This window comes from Schistocerca americana, chromosome 7 (assembly GCF_021461395.2).
Source record: "Schistocerca americana isolate TAMUIC-IGC-003095 chromosome 7, iqSchAmer2.1, whole genome shotgun sequence".
In the NCBI taxonomy this organism is placed as follows: Eukaryota; Metazoa; Arthropoda; class Insecta; order Orthoptera; family Acrididae; genus Schistocerca; species Schistocerca americana.
In genome coordinates, this window is record NC_060125.1 from 449,687,261 (window position 1) to 449,708,754 (window position 21,494).

The window sequence follows — 21,494 nt, forward strand, 5'->3', positions numbered from 1 at the left end:
ATATTTATATGTACTGCAATTTTTTAGAAGTTATGTTGAAGTGATGTGCTAAGCACTCGTGTAAACAAATTATTTTAAATGTTTTAATACAGCAATAACACATTATTATTTTAAAAATATTTATCAATAATACATTTCTTTTAAGTATCGTAGGCATCTGTGGCTCATTAAAAATCCTGGCTGCAAAACTGTGTCCACTTTTCTTCCAAGTGTTTACTAAAGTACACATGCTGTAATGCCAACAATATTCCCAAACTTAAATTTCTTGTAATAAATAACTTAACATCTGTATAAAACTGGGCTTCGTTAAGATCAGGTATTCAAAATAATTATTTTTATGCTAAATAGGATGATGGCATAACTTTTTTCAAGTTTATCAAAGCAGTGGCAATGACTGTTTTCCTCAATGAAAGAGCTCATGTATGCTCCACAAATACTATTTTCAAAACATTGTTTAATTTCTTCTCTCAGAAATTACATAATAATATGGATACATTAAGATCACAATAACACAGTGGAATGCTACTTCACTGCAACAAAAAAGTATTTACAAATGCCAACACATTATGCACATTCTATAAAAAACATAGAGGAGTATACTGAATCAAGTGCACAGCACTGGTACACCGTGGACAAAAAACTGAGAAACATGAGTGATAAACATTAAACTTGTGTTGGTCGTCTATACTAAAACAAAAAAGATCTGTGTGTGTTGTATAAACTTCATCACAATATTTGTAAATATTAATAAAAAAAATATAAGACATGATTTTTTTTTAAAACTGTGGATGATCAGTGTACAGGACATTACAATGTTTTAGTTTCCATACAATGCTTGTTTGTTAGTGTCATATATATTGGTAAATGATCTGTTAGATTTGTAAGAGCTGTTGAAAAACAGTAACCCACTGGTACTGATCCAGAGATTGTTTTGTTGAACAAAATTCTGTCTATTCGTCGCATGCCACCCCAAGGAACCGGACGGATTAAACCATCTTTGTCACGATTAGCAACTGCCATTCTTAAATGATGACCATGTACCTAAAAAACAATATCAGTTAAAGAATTTTATAATATTTAGGTGCAAGTCATATTATGAGCATCGCTGCAAAGTTAGGAGGTAGATATTTACAAAATTAACACAGAGGTCATCACATGAATTTGTATCGTAATTATTTTACAGCACAATGCACTAATTAAGTTACACAACAATTTTATTATGCAGCAATAAAAATACTTTGCCTTGATGTGAGAACCAATTTGACAGAAACAGAATCCCTTAAAGCAAAAAAAAAGTAGAAATCCTCTCAAGCTCCACATCCAAACTTCTCAACCTCCACATCCAAACTTCCAGACTGTTCTCAACCTATCTTTAAAAAGCTTAACCCCTGGGAGATTTCCAGTCCTCTCAAAAGGTCGAATCTCCAGTTCCCAATCCAGTTTGAACTGTTCTGGGCTTATAATCAAGGATTTGCTCCCTTTAGTAGGTACTTTCAGTGGAAGCAGTTCTTTGTTACATCCCATTGACTACAGTCAGTTCAGAGCACATGTTGAACCTTCAGTTTCTAAGTTTCTCAGCAAACTTTCAGAAAATAAGGTAGCATGAAAACTAAGAGCCTCAAAAAGCTTAGGAGTTCTAGAAAATTACAAGCTATGTTAAACACAGGATACCTTTCAATTGCTTGCCCAAGGGCTGGCCCACATGTAAGGGCTTGGTGCCTGACTGGCTCCAGTAAACATTCCATCCAGGTATAAGTACTGATTCACAAGCTGTCCCCTTGGGCTCCCAACAATAAATTCAATATGGTTTGTGAGTCCACTGGTAGGAGTGGCAAATTATGGGAAATAAGTAGGACAAGAAAGGAAAGGGAATGTCCTCCATTAAGGAAAAAATAACAGAAAGATGACTTCTTTACATAAGTGACAATGAATGAAAAAAACACCACTCCCCCATTTGCATCCTCACATAGCCACAGTCTGCAAATCTATGATCAAAATCATAGTGTTCAGTGAAATACTGATAATAGTGAGTGCACATTCAATTTTATACTGAGTAAATTATGCTGTCAAATCTGTGGGAATTTCTTGCTATTATGGTTCTTAAATGAGTTGATGAGAGACAAATTTCTCAAGTTTTCAGATGAATGCTTTCGATACTTGTTTTGCAAATCAAACTGCCTTTTCCTGCTGCTAGTTATTTTATTTATTCCATACACGTTTCGCCTTCTACTGTTTTAAGGCATCATCAGTGGGATCTATAATGATACAGTTTTGTTAGTTATAGATTATCAAACAGTTCACTTTGCGATTTTTTGTAAACTGTCTGATAATCTATAACTAACAAAACTGTATCGTTATAGATCCCACTGATTATGCCTTAAAACAGTAGAAGGCGAAATGTGTATGGATTAAATAAAACAACTAGCAGCAGGAAAAGGCAGTTTGATTTGCAAAACAAGTATTTACATGCTTGCTGTGGCGGATGGCCACACAAACAAACTGGTGAATGCTTTCAAAATAATATATTTCTCTGAATTTCAAGGCATGTTAAAGAAATATACTAAGCACTAATGTAAACAAGACCATCAACAAGAAAACGAAGGTTGTTTTGAAGGGAACCAGCTGAGGTATAACAAAAGTCCACGTTATCTAGGGCCCCACTTGTCAGGATACTCAGCAATAAAGAGCCCTTGTTGAAAACTGCCACTAAGATGAAAACAAAGAGAGAGAGAGAGAGAGAGAGAGAGAGGTGGGGGGGGGGGGGGGGGGGGTCAGTTTGGCACTAAAGCCATGACATCCACTTCCACAATGCATCTCATAATTTCTTTGAACTTTCTTTGACTTTCATCAATTGAAAGTGATTTCTGTAAAGAAGGGTATTATTAATCTTTTTTTTTAAACCCACCATAATAGAGTAACATTCACTTCACAGTATGTTCCTCACGATAGTAAATATTTAAAAGCCATTACAGGGTGTCTACAGATTTTTAGAGCAGCAAATTCATGACTTTTTCATTACCTCTCAAAAATATGCATAGTACAATGACAGAAACAGTTTTTTTCTGAACCCAAAAGCTGGCTGAAATGAAAGCTGAATGTAATTATTCTTGTATCATTTAAATTGTTTTCAGCATGAACAACGTAACTGCATATGACCTTCAGTAGACCAGCCATCAGATACTATAAAAACATTATAAACTTTCATGTACAATGGGGTTTGAATATTTTCTGATATATGTATGATGACATGAATTAAAACAAAAACTGATTTAACACAGTAATATAGCGGAAACTTACAATATTCCTTAAGACAACAGAACACTAGTATCACTGATTTTTAAGTTTCAACTAAAACTTCTTTGTTAATAGAAAAGCCTCTTTCTACTGCAGCATTTCCGTTAAACATGCACAACAGCTTCTGCACAGATCTGATTACGTAATGGTTCACAGTCTGTAACAAACTCATCAGAAAGTGATCAAGTTTATCCTCATTTGGACTGAATTATTTTAGTTGGTTTTCAGACTATTCACAAAACTGTAAGTACTCTCTCTTGATTACGTCAGCTGTTGATTGAGTCTTAAAGGTTTTTGACACAATGCAATTGTCAATCAAGCATTTCTCAACTGTAGCTCTGCTTAACTTCAGTTGATAAACATGAACCACCTTTGACTATCTTTAATTTCAAAGGACTCTTCTCAGCAATTTTTAGATACAGACCTGTGCATTTATTTCTGACAATAAGGACAAATTCTACCATGTAGTACTTGCTAGCACAAGTGGCATCAAATCCAATATCTACATGATGAATTGTTTCATGAACACATGCTTTGATAATATCAACAGTAAGTAATTTGCTAGAATTTGTCACCATTTCCATAACAGTTTTCTTTATTAACTGAGAGGTAATGCTACATATTAAATGCTGTACATTAAACTGAATAAATTTTTGCGCAAAAAGGGGAAGAGAGAGTCATTTGACTGATACTTAGTCAACAACTCCCGAAGTTCAACTGATAATGATAGAAGAAAATCAAGTTTTACACAAAGGAATCTGTCTTGTAAGTGACGTTTAATTTTTTCATAGTTTCTACTTTCAGGTGGTCTTTTTTATACTTCAGTAACACACTTCTTCAAATGCGAAACAAGTTCAAGTGCTTTCTTTGTGGCTTCAGTATTTCCAACCCATCTTACAGAACAAAATTTGAGACGAAACTTGGAAAACCCAGTGATATTTGAGAAGGTTGCCCTCCTGGAAGCAAAGTCCTTCATAAAGTACTAGATCACCCTATGAAATTCATGAACATTCCACCCACTTTCATTACAAGAGATTTCAAAGCTCCATTCAATACATGAAGCAAGTACGTGCCACAATGAAATATTTGTGGTTGATTATCTCCTTCACTGATTTTAAATGCTTGCAAATCATGCGACATCTTCAAGCTCACATTTGGCCCACGCATTGAAATTTGTATTATATTCTTAGATGACAAATTCAAAACATTCAGACCTTCCTGGAAACTTTACCTTAAACCAGAAGATGTGGAAGAATTCAAAAACACATATCTTAAATATCTTGTAGATACAGACTGATTTTGTTCTTCCCAAAAACTAATCACCAAATTCATCTGTCCCTTTTGGACAACTTTGTTTAAACCCTTGTCATATGACACACAAAAGAATCCAACTTCCCTAACTTTGTTAGCTAGGAGATTCTGGAAATGAGGGCCAAGTTCATAAGTAATTATAAATGACAACTTATCCTTGTGTAATTGGATTTTTTTCACAATCATGCTGTCAGGAAACATAATTTGAAATATGTCCGTTGTGTTTCTAGAACTTCTTCCTGAAGAATAAGGCATGGCTTTATCCATGCCCCATATAATTTCAGATTTTACTGTCTTACCAGTGACTAAAAATTTTTTCAATGAGGTTGTTTTGGAACACTCTTCATCTGAAGTTCTAGAGGTTGTAGCAGGGGCAAGTGATTGTAATTCATTACCGCTATTCAAATTCTGTTCAGAAGGAACTTGTGACTACGCTGGCACTGCTTTTACTACAGTAAAAGGCAACTTGTTTTGCTGCCTTACGACTAATGAATGAACCAATGCTGAATGTCTCTTTCCTCTGCCATGTGTCTTTACACATGACATGCCACTGACACTAATGTCAAAGTCACATTTGCACCTGTTAAAGTTATTACTTTCTACTGTTTGAAGCCACATTTTCCAGTCTTTTAAGTCATCATGTTGTAGCCACTGAAACTGCACTTCCTAGGCACCTTGAAAAATTTAGGAATCTACTACTTCAGTGTCAGTACCTACGGCTAAAATGAAGGCCATTAGCAACAGGTTTCTAAAAGAATATATTCAAGGAAGCATGTTAATTATACTGCATGTAGATCATCAGTGTGAGATTAGGGGAGAGGATGGGGAACTGAGATTCAATCTTTCACCATTTAAACATGGAACAATGAACACAACCACAAATTCAGTTGTAAACCTTTCCCCGGAATAAATAAATATGATTGTCTTCACTTTGTATTCTTAGCGGATGCCTAGCTTAAAAAAGAGATTTCATACTTCTGTGACTTTTCGTCTTCCAGCTAAGGTGGTCTCTCTCAAGCCCTCTTTACATTGACGCAATTGCTCGCAAACACAAGTAAATGCACATTCATGTGAACACTGCACAAGGATTCACTAGTGTGCACCTCCAAACAGGCATTTACACTGGATCAAACAGAAGATAACAACACAAGATAACTGAGCAGCCATGCTGTACTTGGTGGTTTTCATACTTATTCATCAGTATGACGAAAATACGCTGTTTTCGCGAGACATGGACACACAAAACAAATAACAGAATAAGCAGATGCCAGACAGATTCATATTTTTAATTTTAATTAGCATGATAGATGGATACTTTTAGTTGTTTATGAAGCTTTCTCCTTTCCTGACTGATGGAGGCATGTAACCAATTGTACATTTGAGTGCATCGGAAATTTTCTACCAGTTTTTCAGTGTAACCTTTTGGCACAGACACTGTTCAGCAAATGGCCAGAACAGTGTGTACTTTTTACAACAGTGAAAGTTTTCATAGTTAATTACACATTTCAAATACATTACATACACATGCATACTTATTCTGTTTTATTTCATTTCCTTGTATGTGGTTATTCAAACACTATTAACATTCTTCTGACAAAAGCGGTATTGCCATCATTGTTGACTTTGATATTTTCCATGAAGTTGGGCTATTACCAAATAGAGACGAGTAGATAGATTTTAGTTATGAGGATACTAAAGTAGATCCATAAATTTTCAAAACAGTACAGATGGAAAATAAAACAGAGCATTTTACAATTGCGTGGCCCTACATTTAAATGAAATTGTTTGCTTGATGGCAGGTGTTGGTCTTCCAAGCACTTTAATTTACATTTGTTCATCTAACGTCTAACAGGAAAATGCTTATGAAGCAATCATTTCACTCACAGTAAATTATTATTATTCTTTCTTTTCTCAGACGTTATGTCTGGTCAAAAATGGAAAGTGACGCGGACCTTGATCAAGCGTGACTTCCTTTTAACTGTACGGTATATGTTATATTGCATTTAGGAACTTTCGGGTAATTGAACATGTATCAATAATTACAGATTTCTATAGTTATATATATAAGTTTGGATGTAGCTGTATTGCGTTGATGTACTGGTGGATATTGTGTGGTATGACTCCTGTAGTTGATAGTATAATTGGTATAATGTCAACTTTATCCTGATGTCACATGTCCTTGACTTCTTCAGCCAGTCGGATGCATTTTGCAATTTTTTCTCCTGTTTTCTTTTGTATATTTGTATTGGGTATGGATATTTCGATTAGTTGTGTTAATTTCTTCTTTTTATTGGTGAGTACGATGTCAGGTTTGTTATGTGGTGGTGTTGTATCTGTTATAATGGTTCTGTTCCAGTATAATTTGTATTCATCATTCTCCAGTACATTTTGTGGTGCATACTTGTATGTGGGAACGTGTTGTTTTGTAAGTTTATGTCGTAAGGCAAGCTGTTGATGTATTATTTTTGCTACATTGTCATGTCTTCTGGGGTATTCTGTATTTGCTAGTATTGTACATCCGCTTGTGATGTGATCTACTGTTTCTATTTGTTGTTTGCAAAGTCTGCATTTATCTGTTGTGGTATTAGGATCTTTAATAATATGCTTGCTGTAATATCTGGTGTTTATTGTTTGATCCTGTATTGCAATCATGAATCCTTCCGTCTCACTGTATATATTGCCTTTTCTTAGCCATGTGTTGGATGCGTCTTGATCGATGTGTGGCTGTGTCAGATGATTCGGGTGCTTGCCATGTAGTGTTTTCTTTTTCCAATTTACTTTCTTCGTATCTGTTGATGTTATGTGATCTAAAGGGTTGTAGAAGTGGTTATGAAATTGCAGTGGTGTAGCCGATGTATTTATATGAGTGATTGCTTTGTGTATTTTGCTAGTTTCTGCTCGTTCTAGAAAGAATTTTCTTAAATTATCAACCTGTCCATAATGTAGGTTTTTTATGTTGATAAATCCCCTTCCTCCTTCCTTTCTGCTTAATGTGAATCTTTCTGTTGCTGAATGTATGTGATGTATTCTATATATGTGCCATTGTGATCGTGTAAGTGTATTGAGTGCTTCTAGGTCTGTGTTACTCCATTTCACTACACCAAATGAGTAGGTCAATATTGGTATAGCATAAGTATTTATAGCTTTTGTCTTGTTTCTTGTTATTGTTTCTTATTATTATTATTATTATTATTATTATGCTACCTGTATTGTGTAACACACTGAAATCTCACATGGCTTGATGAAATAAAACATTAGTAGGCGACAGCAGCCGGAAGGCTTCAGGAACATTTTGGCTAGTGAGAAATCGATTTTACTCTGTTTCTCCCCAACACGTTTAAAACAAGATTAAAATTACAATAGTTTTATATTAATTATTAAAATCCCCTTAAGGAAATATCTTTCCAAAAAAGATGTGGAATAAAAATATTTAAACGGAAGTGGGAGCGGACAGAATTAAAGAAACAGCTGTTCTAACAAACTCCTACAGTAGCTTTTGCGTATCAGGGATCTGACAGTTTGTCTGTCTGTGCGGAGCCCCATGTTCAACAATGTACGATGAATGGTGTGCTCTGAAGCACTTGTGCATGCACAGTCACTGTGCTCTTTTGGCTGAGATGCCACAGACCTTCATCAGTCCTACTTTACAGAGCAGACAAAGCTCCAAACTCCACATTCTGTGAAGAGTCAAGGACGTCCAACCATTTAGCGCCTTTGGTAGTTTTACTGTCGTTTTATCTCTTTCCACAGATGACGACAACAGAGGCACGTGAACATTTGATCAGCTTCACCATTTTCAAGCTACTCGTTCGCAGGCTTTGTGTAATAATAATCAGCCCTTTGTCAAAGTTGTTTATCTTAATGGACTTCCCCATAGCTCAACGAAGCCACACCTCCAAATTTCTATATTGACACCTGTCCCTCAGGGTTGCAAATTGCAGTAGCAGTGGTTTTGCTGACATGGCTTGCACAGATAGATAGCAAGTCCCCTATAGATAACAAAGGCTTTAAGAGTTCTTGTGAATCTTTATAATATATAAACGATCTTTTACTGAATTGACTGCGGGATACAACATTTTTGGGGGGTAGCACTACCTTGCTACTCCCCTTTAGAACTGCACTTGACTGAACACAAAACAAAATTTATGACTACCCACTCAATTTCATTACCTTTTCATTAATTGGATGACCACGTTATTACATCACTTTTTTGTGACTTTCATGACCTGCAGACATCCTGCATTACAGTCAGGTCAGAGAATCTTCCTAGTTGCAACATATATTTTAATATTGCTTACAAACATCACTTAAAACTTCTGGGCTATTAGGCCGTGGTCGATGTATTAGACTTGTCCTAACTTTACCTCTCCAACTGCGGGAGACATCTTCAGAGGTGAAATGGCAAACTGCAACCAGAACTCCAGGGAGCGCAGAAAACATAGGCAGTGTAGAGGGTGCCACACGGGTTGTTGGCTACAAAATAGTATGCCAACATTCTCGACTGAAAATAATCGTTCGTCATTCTTACATGGCAATGTTGACATCCAAATTTTATCTGATTTCACACTTTCCTCTTATCTGTTCAAATTATTATGGTGTTTATTAATCTTGTTTGCATCTCTATAAATATGCGCTTGATAATGAGATGTTTTCAATATGACATTCCTCCCAGTGAACTTTATTTCATAATCACCCTCCTGGTAAACATGTTCTACTATGGCTAATTTATCCATATGTTCCAGGCAGCAGTTCCACTTGTGTACAATGAGACTGGTGTCAACACTTCTTTTTGTGGTATTAATATAAACCAGCCCACAACCACAAGAAATTTTATAATCACCCAGTGTAGTCAAAGAATGTAGTATATTTTTTGCTGATCTTAAAACATTCTTTTATCTTCCTGGTGGGCCTGAAGGAAGTTTCCACATTGTATTTGCTCAATACTTACCCAATGTCATCTGTAATCATACTGATGAACAGAAGGAAAATTTTCCCTTTGAGCAGCTGTTGTTCCTTATAATGTCCTAATTCTTTCCCTAGGGTGAAGTGCTCCAACTGTCTCCTTGTTAGAATAATCTTTCTTCCTGATCGTCAACCATACATGTTCAAGCTCATCTTGTATGTAAGTTTATTCACAAATTTAGTGCACCCTATCTACCAAGGTTTTAATCACCCCTCTTTTTTGTCTGGGGCGCTAATTTGAAACTTTATGCAGATAATGGTCAGCATGTGTGGCTTTTCTGTACACTCTATGGACCAACGACCCCTTCAATCTCTTGATAACAGACACATCAAAGAAATTTGGTTGGCCATAACAGTCCGTCTCCATAGTAAATTGTATTTTCGGATTGGTACTGTTGAGATGTATCAGAAAGGCATTCAATTCCCCTGCACCATGTGTCCATACTACGGAGATACCAGCGGTACCACCTGCCTGGTCCTTTCCTGGCAATCTGCAAGACCTGTTGTTCAAAGTTCTCCATAAATAAATTGGCAACAGCTGGACTAAGAGGACTGCCCATAGCCACCCTGTCAATCTGTTCATAAAAATCATTATTGGATTGAAAGTGGGTCTTGGTGAGGCAGTGACTAAATAACTCCACAATATCTGCTGGAAAAATATCAGCTATACATCAAATAGCTTCATTCAATGGAATGACAGTAAATAAAGACACAACGTCAAAACTAACAAGGATATCACCTAGGCCCATGTGCATTTCTTTTAATTTGTCTATAAAATGATATGAATTTTTAATATGACTATCAGTTCCACCAATATAAGGTTGCAGCAATGAGGCAAGGTGTCTAGCCAATTCATGGGTAGGACACCCTATAGCTGTCACAACGGGCCTCAAAGGAATCTGTGGTTTGTGCGCCTTGGGTAATCCAAAGAGCCTAGGCAGGTGTGCTCACTTTTTGCAGAATAGCTTCTTGTCATCAGAGGAGAGTGGAGATGCTTTCACCAACTGATCAGTGATTTTCAAAATCTTCATAGTCAGATCCCCCTGAAGTTTTTTATAATTGGTGTGATACAAAATATTATTGAACTTTTCATGATTGTCCCTACTTCTAAACAGGATTATGGTATTACCCTTGTCTGCAGCAAGAATGATAATGTTATTATCTGCATTGATATCACTCGGCGCCTTCATTTATGCCTGCAGCAAATTACTGTTAGGTGGCTCACATGTGCGTAAAATTCTAGTTGTTTCCATCCTAATTAAATCAGCTGACTGCTGTGGAAACTGACAGATTCCTGCCTCAACATTTTCTGTAATATCTTCCACAGATACTTTTACACACACCACAGCAAACTTGCCTCCTTTGGCTAGAACAGAAATTCCTACTTCAGCCAAATCTTTATCAGGCAGGTTGATAATAGCTTGAGAACTGACCACAACTGAAGATACCGACATGTTCTTCTGTAGACTAGCGAACTAATTCCTCAGTCTATTAACTGATATCTCTGCCTTAATTTCCATAGTCCTGATTGTTAGACTGTCAATCTTATTCCAGCCAAAATGCTGCATAGAGTTACTAATAAATAAGAGGAGCTGTAAGAGTTTACTGCTGGTTTCCACCAATGTTTGCTGTGTCTGGTGAAGACTCTCTCATAGCACTGCTAATTCCTTATGGTTGTAAGTACAATGAGCCAATGCCGAGCGAAACATCTCTTCACCTTATGAAATTTTAGAACAGTCGTAGTGCCCTTGCAGTGTAACACTGCACACTCAGCTGCTGTGTTTTCTTATTGCACATTCCCTCAAATCGTCACGCCAATGCTGACATATCCTCCCCACAGAGGCATTTGATTGAACAAACAGCCAAGGCTCCTCAGGCACTGCAATAACAGTAGGAAACAGGAGTTATACAAATATACTGATAACTTTGCCTCCAGAGACCTTACAAACAATACCCTGACCAACTAATCAGGTATCTGATTTCCCATAGCAGTTGCTTTTGCAGAGGTTGGTTTGACTCGGATACATGAAACATCCTGCAGCTCATGTGGACAACATTGGCAATCCCTTGGCAGCTACCTGCAACTACCAGCTCTCTCTGAATTTGACATATTTCATCAATATTTACTTGTACTGCAGCAACTTTTACACCACCCCCTATGGCAACAAGTCACAGTAATATAGGGTCCTCTGTAAATGTGCATTAATGGTTCACGTGGTGCAAAGTCACAACCCTCATTATTTGAAGAACAATGATCTACTGAAATGTTTGCTTTTCAGTTTATGAGAAATAAACAAAGATACATTATAAGTATTCTGTTCCTATTAACAGTACTTCAATTGAACACAGTGTTTCTTACCTAGCTACTATGCAAACATTAACAGCTAAAGTGTGCAACGAAGAACAAATAATAGAAGAAATTTATCACAAGATAGGACATTTTGAGTATAGTGTATATCATATCAGTCTAGATTCTCTTCTTAAAAGATGACTTGATTTCAATTTTATTGATATAGCAATCTCTGCAATTACAGCTGAGACATAAAATTATCTATTGTAATAGTCGTCGTCAAAGTAGCAGTGAGAGATAGATCCAACTGGTGTCAAAGTAAACACTGCACATTTGGTGCATTAAATTCTATACTAAAGCATGCAGCAGGAACACTTACTATGACATCAGCATCGAGAAGAAACCTCCTTCGTTCTGAGTCATCAGCTAGAATCTCCTTAAATATTTCAGGATCTGAAAGTTCCTCAGAGTGCATTGTCATCTGCCTCATTTCTGTCCCTATAGCCCAATCATGATCTTTGCCTGGTTTCTCCACACATACGTCACAATATTCTTTGAAAATGACATGATATTGGAAATCCTCATCAGCTGAAACAAATTAAGATTTTTTTAATTCTTACAGTACTCAAGTAATTTTGTACAGATAACAGAAGCATCATGAATTTTGAGAAAAAAACTGAGTTGTTTCTCTTGTTATGTAATACTGCTGTTGTTTCACAATCTAATGCAGGCCACACCAACTCAAGCACTAGGTGCTTGCGCGCCTCGGTGTTGCGCCTAGTGGCACCAGAGCCGTGCCTAGCAGCACCTGTGCTTTGCCGCTCCCTCCCCTCTTTCCTCCCATGTAGAGGCTGTAGCAGCCTGTGTGTGACGGAGAAAATGCTCATCAACAGTGTGCTGTCACTACAAAAATATACATTCCAAAACACACGAGGGGATTGTTGGACAGAAGTGAACTGATTATTAAATTAAAATCAGAATCGCCACGATCTGAAGAGGTAAGCCTTGTTTATACTGTGCATTCTAAAAGAAAACCAAAAATATACCTTTTCGCAATTGTACTCATAGAAACTTGTGCTACTTCCCTTTAGATATTTTTGCTAAACTAAATTATGAGACTGTTTTGTATGGTAAGATTTTAAAGTTAATTATTGCTAAAAAGAGTGATCGGAAGTAATATGTCCATCTGCAGTGGCCCTATTTGAGATGCTAAGCTTGTCTGAATATACAATTTCTCAAAGAGTGCATGAAATTGTTGTGGAATTAAAGGAGCACTTGCCCAATAAATGTCGTAACTTCTTAGAGTACTCAATTGCCCTCGATGAGAGCACTAACAATCGCAGCATAGCTCATCTTGCAATTTTCATAGTAAGATATGTCGAAAAAGGTTTCACTGTTGCCAGGGAACTGTTGGATGTCATTTCTTTGACAAGTGTCACAACCGGAGAAGATATTTTCCTGGCTAAGGAGGTGGTTCTGAATGATATGCAGTTGTTACTCAAGTGCCTTTACAGCACTGCGATTGATGGGGGCCCTGAAATGTTGTTGGAAGGGGTAAGTTTTGTAGAGTGTATGAACAAAAAAGTGCACAAACTAGGCTTCCCCCAATTTTGACAATACACTGCCTTTTAGAGTAGAAAGCAAAGCATAAATGTAAAGGATTTTTGAAGGATCTTGAATCAATTCACAAAGAAATTCCTTTTTACTGTGTCACACAATGATTAAGCTGCTCTACTCTCAGTCTTTTTTGATTTGAGACAAGAAATAGTTGTGTTCACTGATATGAAAGGCTGTCCACAATCAGACTTGAATGATGAGCAATGGATCACTGACCTCACTTTCATGAAAGACATCATGGGGTATTTAAATATCTCACAACAAGGGAAAAATAAATTAATTGGCACTATGTGTGACTGTATTGAAAGTTTCAAATTGCAGCTGTTGCATTTTAAAAGTCAGCTTCAAAGAGGAAATTTGGACAATTTTCCCTCTCTAATATCCTTGAATTTAGGTACTTATAAACACATCAATGATCACACAAAAGTGGTACAGTCATTGCATAAAGAATTTGAAAATAGGTTTGGAGAAATAAAACTAGTAAAACCTATACTCAAAGTTTCTATGACACCTTTTTTGGTGCATCCAGAGGGTGCCCCACCAAGTCTCCATGTTGAGCTGAAAAAACTACAGTGCTATTCAATGTTGGCACATCATAACCGTTACAAAGGTGATTTGATTTCATTTCATAAAGGCATTGATCAACAAGAATTCCTCAGGTTTCATGCCCTTGGCCTTAAATGTGTTGCTACATTCAGAACAATGTTTGTTTGTGAACAAATGTTTTCCATTATGAAGATTAACAAAACAAAAACATGGGCAAGTTTGTCCGATGCTTCATTGGAAACTACACTTCGAATTGCAACTGCAATAACAATTATTCCAAATATTGGAAAATTACGGGCTTCAAAGTCATGCTAAAGATAAACAAAGAATGTTGCAAATTAGTGCAAAATAAGGAGAGCAATGAAACTATTCATCCTGTCTGTACACAAAACTGTTATTATTATTATAATTTGTTTTCATACTGGCACGCCGCCTGCCAAGTGCTGATTTTACCAGCCCTGTTCAACAACACGTTCCTCTCCTGCCACTGCCACAAACAGTGGTGTGTGTGCCTCCCTCACCCCACTGGCAGTACAGTAGAGCACTGGTGCTTTTGCTGGTGCTGGCTGGTGTTCTTGAAGCACCTGAGTTGGCGTGGCCTGATCCAAAGGCACTATCTTTCATATCGAAACTGACTACCAAAGAACTTCCGGCCCAAGATGCTGGAGGGCGGTTGTTTGTGTGTGTGTGTGTGTGTGTGTGTGTGTGTGTGTGTGTGTTTTGCTGATGAAGGCTGTGGCCAGAAGCTTTATGTAAGTGTCTTTTAATTGTGCCTGTCTGCAATTTTATGTGTCTTCTGTATGGTAAGTAGCAATCTGTTTTTTCCTACATCATTGATACTTCTACCTGGAGTTTCCATTGTCTGATTTTTACCAAGGAACTTGATATTTTAATACTGTCAGCAGATTTTACTAAATAAATGAAGACATGTCATTATGGTTTTTTCATCCTTTTCTTTTTTGTCAACTGGTTTTCCAAAAGCTGATCATTTTTATAGCAAAATAAGAATGGATTTAAAATAAGTATAAACACACACTGATTAATAAATAAAACTTGTGTATATTTTGAACAATATTTGGTATATTGTAATTATGTTACTTATAAAATTTCTATACGTGCTTCTGTTTTGCAATTCCATCAACATCATTTCGCAACTACACAAGCCAACCAAAAATTTCTCACTTTAATTACGTCATTTTCCAAGTCTGGTACTCTACTATCCAAAATAAGTCATCTGCATACATTATCATCATACACTCCTGGAAATGGAAAAAAGAACACATTGACACCGGTGTGTCAGACCCACCATACTTGCTCCGGACACTGCGAGAGGGCTGTACAAGCAATGATCACACGCACGGCACAGCGGACACACCAGGAACCGCGGTGTTGGCCGTCGAATGGCGCTAGCTGCGCAGCATTTGTGCACCGCCGCCGTCAGTGTCAGCCAGTTTGCCGTGGCATACGGAGCTCCATCGCAGTCTTTAACACTGGTAGCATGCCGCGACAGCGTGGACGTGAACCGTATGTGCAGTTGACGGACTTTGAGCGAGGGCATATAGTGGGCATGCGGGAGGCCGGGTGGACGTACCGCCGAATTGCTCAACACGTGGGGCGTGAGGTCTCCACAGTACATCGATGTTGTCGCCAGTGGTCGGCGGAAGGTGCACGTGCCCGTCGACCTGGGACCGGACCGCAGCGACGCACGGATGCACGCCAAGACCGTAGGATCCTACGCAGTGCCGTAGGGGACCGCATCGCCACTTCCCAGCAAATTAGGGACACTGTTGCTCCTGGGGTATCGGCGAGGACCATTTGCAACCGTCTCCATGAAGCTGGGCTACGGTCCCGCACACCGTTAGGCCGTCTTCCGCTCACGCCCCAACATCGTGCAGCCCGCCTCCAGTGGTGTCGCGACAGGCGTGAATGGAGGGACGAATGGAGACGTGTCGTCTTCAGTGATGAGAGTCGCTTCTGCCTTGGTGCCAATGATGGTCGTATGCGTGTTTGGCACCGTGCAGGTGAGCGCCACAATCAGGACTGCATACGACCGAGGCACACAGGGCCAACACCCGGCATCATGGTGTGGGGAGCGATCTCCTACGCTGGCCGTACACCACTGGTGATCGTCGAGGGGACACTGAATAGTGCACGGTACATCCAAACCGTCATCGAACCCATCGTTCTACCATTCCTAGACCGGCAAGGGAACTTGCTGTTCCAACAGGACAATGCACGTCCGCATGTATCCCGTGCCACCCAACGTGCTCTAGAAGGTGTAAGTCAGCTACCCTGGCCAGCAAGATCTCCGGATCTGTCCCCCATTGAGCATGTTTGGGACTGGATGAAGCGTCGTCTCACGCAGTCTGCACGTCCAGCACGAACGCTGGTCCAACTGAGGCGCCAGGTGGAAATGGCATGGCAAGCCGTTCCACAGGACTACATCCAGCATCTCTACGATCATCTCCATGGGAGAATAGCAGCCTGCATTGCTGCGAAAGGTGGATATACACTGTACTAGTGCCGACATTGTGCATGCTCTGTTGCCTGTGTCTATGTGCCTGTGGTTCTGTCAGTGTGATCATGTGATGTATCGGACCCCAGGAATGTGTCAATAAAGTTTCCCCTTCCTGGGACAATGAATTCACGGCGTTCTTATTTCAATTTCCAGGAGTGTATTTTAGCAATCTTCTTGTTATTGTCTATACTATTAAACTACCATCAACCGGCAGAAGCATACAATCCTCAATAGCTACACACAAAAGATGGAGAAAGGAAAACATGCTAGCTTTCAGAGATATCCTTCGATGAGCTAGAGTACCTGAATATACATGCACACACACACACACACACACACATGTGCATAGGTGTGTGTGTGTGTGTGTGTGTGTGTGTGTGTTTGCACTCTAGCTCTCTGACAGCTAGCAAGTTTTCCTCCTTTTGCGTGTGTTTATCAACAATTCAATGCTTCTGTTTTTGCTGAGTGGTCTCCTTTAACCCTAAAGTATTTACGGTCTACAAGAACATTTCTACAACCATAAAAACATCAAAATCAAATGTCTGTTCCTGGTACTATTATAATCTGATGATAATTTCAAAACAAAACCAAAACATAGAGCAGAACATAAATCTGACTGAGAAATATCTAATAGTGTGCAGTAAACTTTTACCTGGAGACATGTTATCAGCATTGAAATCTCCACATATAACATCAAAATCAACAATGTCTGTTTTTTCTGTAAATTTGTACTTGAACATATGAATAAATACATATGCATCTGTCACCTGCCTTGGAATGACAGGTTCATCACCCTGAAACGCTTGTGTATGCATGTTGCTGATGAAACCAACATGGCGATATAAGCCCGAGTCACTCAGCAAGACCTGTAATTGAAATGAAATAAGAAATAATTACTCTGAACTAATATACAAGATCAACTTTTCTAAGATGACATTAAGTTCCTTCTTTCTTTTTTCTCCACCTACTTTGCTCCACATTAAATTTAAAAAACTGGCTGGAAGTAGGTCTCTCTAATGGTAGTTGTTATCCTACCTGGGACGACTGCACACCAAAACAGATTCTGAAGTTATATTGCATTTCATTAACAAACAGCATGAAATAATTCAAATCTGTTGATACTTTCTCTAAAGTAATTATGAATTTGTCAGTACAGATTTACTAAGTTCACAATACAGTGCTGATCATTTGCCTGTTAATGGGGACATTATGTTTGAACCATGGAAATGGAAGAATGTGACAAAACAGCACCTGGTTTTCTCCTGTTTTAAATTTGGATTATCAATAAAGTTTTCAATTATTTCCAGTAATTTTCTTAGTATTCTGGTTACTATAATGCAATTATTTACTTATTCATTCAACCATTCCTTCAGCACGAAGCATCTAAAACTAGCACACCTAATAACAATCCAGCTTCAAAACTTTTTGAGTTCTCTATAGTTACTTATATGATAGTGCAGGTGATTTATGAGAAGTCCATATAATATTTTCTCTGTGTTTTTCAAGAGGAGAACACAAATGAATAACAGAGACCAGCAAAACTGACTGCAATCACTCAGTGCATTTATGTTGAAAAGTAGTATATTATGCGCTCACATGTAAGACTGTGTTATAAAATTAAGGATTTGACCAACTACATAACAATGTGTTAATTATGAATTACATATTTCCTACTCTCATGGTCAAATATCATCCCTGGAATGGCTGTTCGTCCACTGACCAATTTCATTTTAAGTGTGGTTCACTGACATCATCCATGGAATGTGTCATTATATTGAAAGTGATGGTTATATGGCAACAACAGTTATTACTGGTTGAGAGTAACAAAAACCCAACTCCCTCTAAATTGTGCAATGAGTTTTTGTTCAAATTTTCATAGCCAAACGAATAGTGAGAAATGGACAAATGGGGTATCAAATTCACCAACATGTGTAGAAAAACAAAGGAAAAAATGAAGTGCTTGAAGGAAAATTACACTATGCATTTTTGTCCAAATGTTCACAACCAAACAATGAGTGGGAAATGGATAAATGGGGTATGAAATCGACCAGCAAAGAAATTGGTGAAAAAGGGTTTAAATGCTTGCAAGTAATGAGGGAAATTAAGAAAAAATTAAACAGTGGTTTGAGGGAGAATTTTTGTTCGATTTTTCATAGTCAAACAATGAGTGGGAAATGGATAACATCAAACTGACCAACATGAGGCGTAGTTTTGCAAAAAAAGCTTTTATTCCTTGAGAATATCCAAGTAATTAAAAAACTTAGTGATTTAAGAAAAAATTGAATATTTCACAAACTACTGCAGTTTCTATGTAAATGAAGAATAAAAACTACATCTCTTCATGGTCTAGCCATTATGCACATACAAATTTACACTGGTGTGGTATTTAAGTGTCAAAATGGTTTTCTTTGCACCAAGTACTATATTAAGGACATTTCAAGGACAGAAGACATTAGGAAAGTGATTTTGTAAAAATTTCTATGGTAACACCTCAGTGTTGTCACAGCTCTATGTATGACTAACAGCCATTAGTGTCTCACAGTTAAAAGCTGGCAACAGCCTGCTAGTGGTCAGGGTTCTTCTTACACCTACAGAATGTCTCAGGCATCATCTGACGTGCACAAGCATGACCAGCCACCTAATATACCCAGAAAACATGGAAGGGCTCCAACAATGTTGCATCAGAGATGTCCGATTCTGACAAAGATGGAACCACAATCAAAAAACAGATTCTTTTGGTGAATAAAGAATTCCAATTGCCAGTCACTGGAGAAGTATTCGAAGAACTAAATTTGAAAAATAAGAAAAAGATTACAACAGAATGGTCAAATGTTTGGTGAAATAACAGCTCTCACATTAGAAATAAAATAAACTAGAGAAAAATCTGACATGCCTTTGAATGAAGCTCAATATCATGCACACCAAATGAGGTGCCAATTGAGAATTCAAAAAGTTCGATGTTTAGCTTGGAATCTCAGAATTTTAAAGAGTAAGTGCCACCATTCTTGCCACAAATGAGCCAATTGGGACCGACCGGCTGACCACCATATCACCCTCAGTCAATGACATATTGATGCGATATGGAGGGATAAGAGCCAGCACACTGCTCTCCCTGCCATTGTCAGTTTAGCACATCTGGTGCCAATTCTTCTCATTCCAGTAGTTTCTCATTTCGCATCCTGCAGCTAAGTAGACCCTTCCCAATACTCCCATCACAAAAAAATCCCTGACAGTACCAAGAATTAAACGCAGGTTATCTGCAAGGCAGCCAGCCATGCTGATCACTCGGCTACAGAGACAGACAATTTTAAAGAGTACCACAAGATATCTGAAGGATTACGTAGACTGCAGTCAGTTGTGTGGTTGAATCAATCTATGAAAATTCAATTCTGGTTAAAATAACACTGGGGAGGTACAAAACCTGATTTCCACAACTTTGAAAGTTTCTACCAGCTGCGATATTCAATGCTGAAAGCATATATAAATGCACAAAATGAAAGTATATTCTGCTCAAGATAGTATTGTGCCACATTTCAGTGGCCAGTCATAAAGGCATTAGTTATCATGTGATTACCTATGCATCAAATAAGGCCAGGCAGGCCCTTAGGAGCAGCAACCCCATCATAATAGGATAGCCAATATAAGGGTATGATTGGTTCTCCACAAAATTAGAGAAGGGCCACACTAGTCCAGATGAGGCAAAAAATGGTTCAAATGGCTCTGAGCACTATGGGACTTAACTACTGAGGTCATCAGTCCCCTAGAACGTAGAACTACTTAAACCTAACTAACCTAAGGACATCACACACATCCATGCCCGAGGCAGGATTCGAACCTGCGATCGTAGCGGTCACGCGGTTCCAAACTGACGCGCTTCGAACCGCACGGCCACACCGGCCGGCCCAGATGAGGCATGTTGGATAACTGGCAGGAAGGGATAAGATTGTGAAGTGCTGTATTCACTTTCAGAAGAAGCAGGATTCAAGTCCCTGACCTGCCATCCTTATTTAGGTATTCTGTGGTTTCATCAATTAAATTAATCTAATGGCAGGACACTCCATTCGAAAGGAACATTTATACTATTGCTCCCCAATCACTGTCCAATCCAAGCCTGTATTCCTTATCTAGGGATCTCACCACTGATGACACATAAAGCCCCAGTCTTCCTGCTTTCTTCCTTGATTACTCTTCTGGCATCTAGAATATTTTTCAACACTATCAGTATTGGTTCTAGATGCTAACACACAAGTCCTGTGCAAAACACTGAAAGAACGTCCACCTCAAAATTACCTCACAATGCTAGGAAATAGTAATTCATCCCCACCATCAGATTACTACCTCAAATTTCCTAATTTACAAAGCTTGAGTACAAATAATTTAAAGAATTTTTTTTATAGCCTTCCACATTCAAAACTGTTTTTTATTGACTGGTTTTAACAGATAAGACTGTTGTCTTCAAATTTTTAAAAACTTTTTTGGTTTATGTCATGTTCCATTGTGTATGCATTACTTATGCCATATTATTATTTTAGTGGAGAATGTATTACACATTCCACACAGGTTTGTTTAAAAAACTACAAACAGGTTTGTCTCAAGTACAAATATACACAGCAAAAAAATGCACCTTGTGAAACTTTGCAAGTCTACTTACGTAGCACTCAGAGCTGATGTCCATGTACAAGCTTCAAATGATAGTACATTTCCTATGTAACGATCTATGATGTAACATCAAAATAAAATACCGTACTTCCGATGAACCTCATTCAATTAAAAGTTTCAAAGCATATGTGACATTTCCTGACACTTTTACAGAACTTATTGTACAAGAAGTGACACATTCTCAAGATATCTTTAATGTGATGCATTAATGAAACTGATACATTCAGGATATGCAGATACAAATATAATAACCATCAAATACGACACTGTACGTCTTGAAAACATGTAACTTAACAT

General features: G+C 38.0%; 1 protein-coding gene across 1 annotated transcript in view; it reads right to left on the reverse strand.

Moving 5' to 3' along the window:
- Window positions 1-421: 421 nt before the first annotated feature.
- LOC124621959 (sphingomyelin phosphodiesterase 3-like) overlaps window positions 422-21,494 on the reverse strand; it is a 58,371-nt gene continuing 37,298 nt past the window's right edge. The window contains exons 3-5 of the mRNA XM_047147487.1: window positions 17,191-17,404; window positions 12,237-12,445; window positions 422-1,041 (exon numbers count right to left, since the gene is read on the reverse strand). Coding sequence (XP_047003443.1) covers window positions 808-1,041; window positions 12,237-12,445; window positions 17,191-17,404 — 657 coding nt within the window. The 3' untranslated portion in view covers window positions 422-807. The remainder of the gene's footprint in view (window positions 1,042-12,236; window positions 12,446-17,190; window positions 17,405-21,494) is intronic.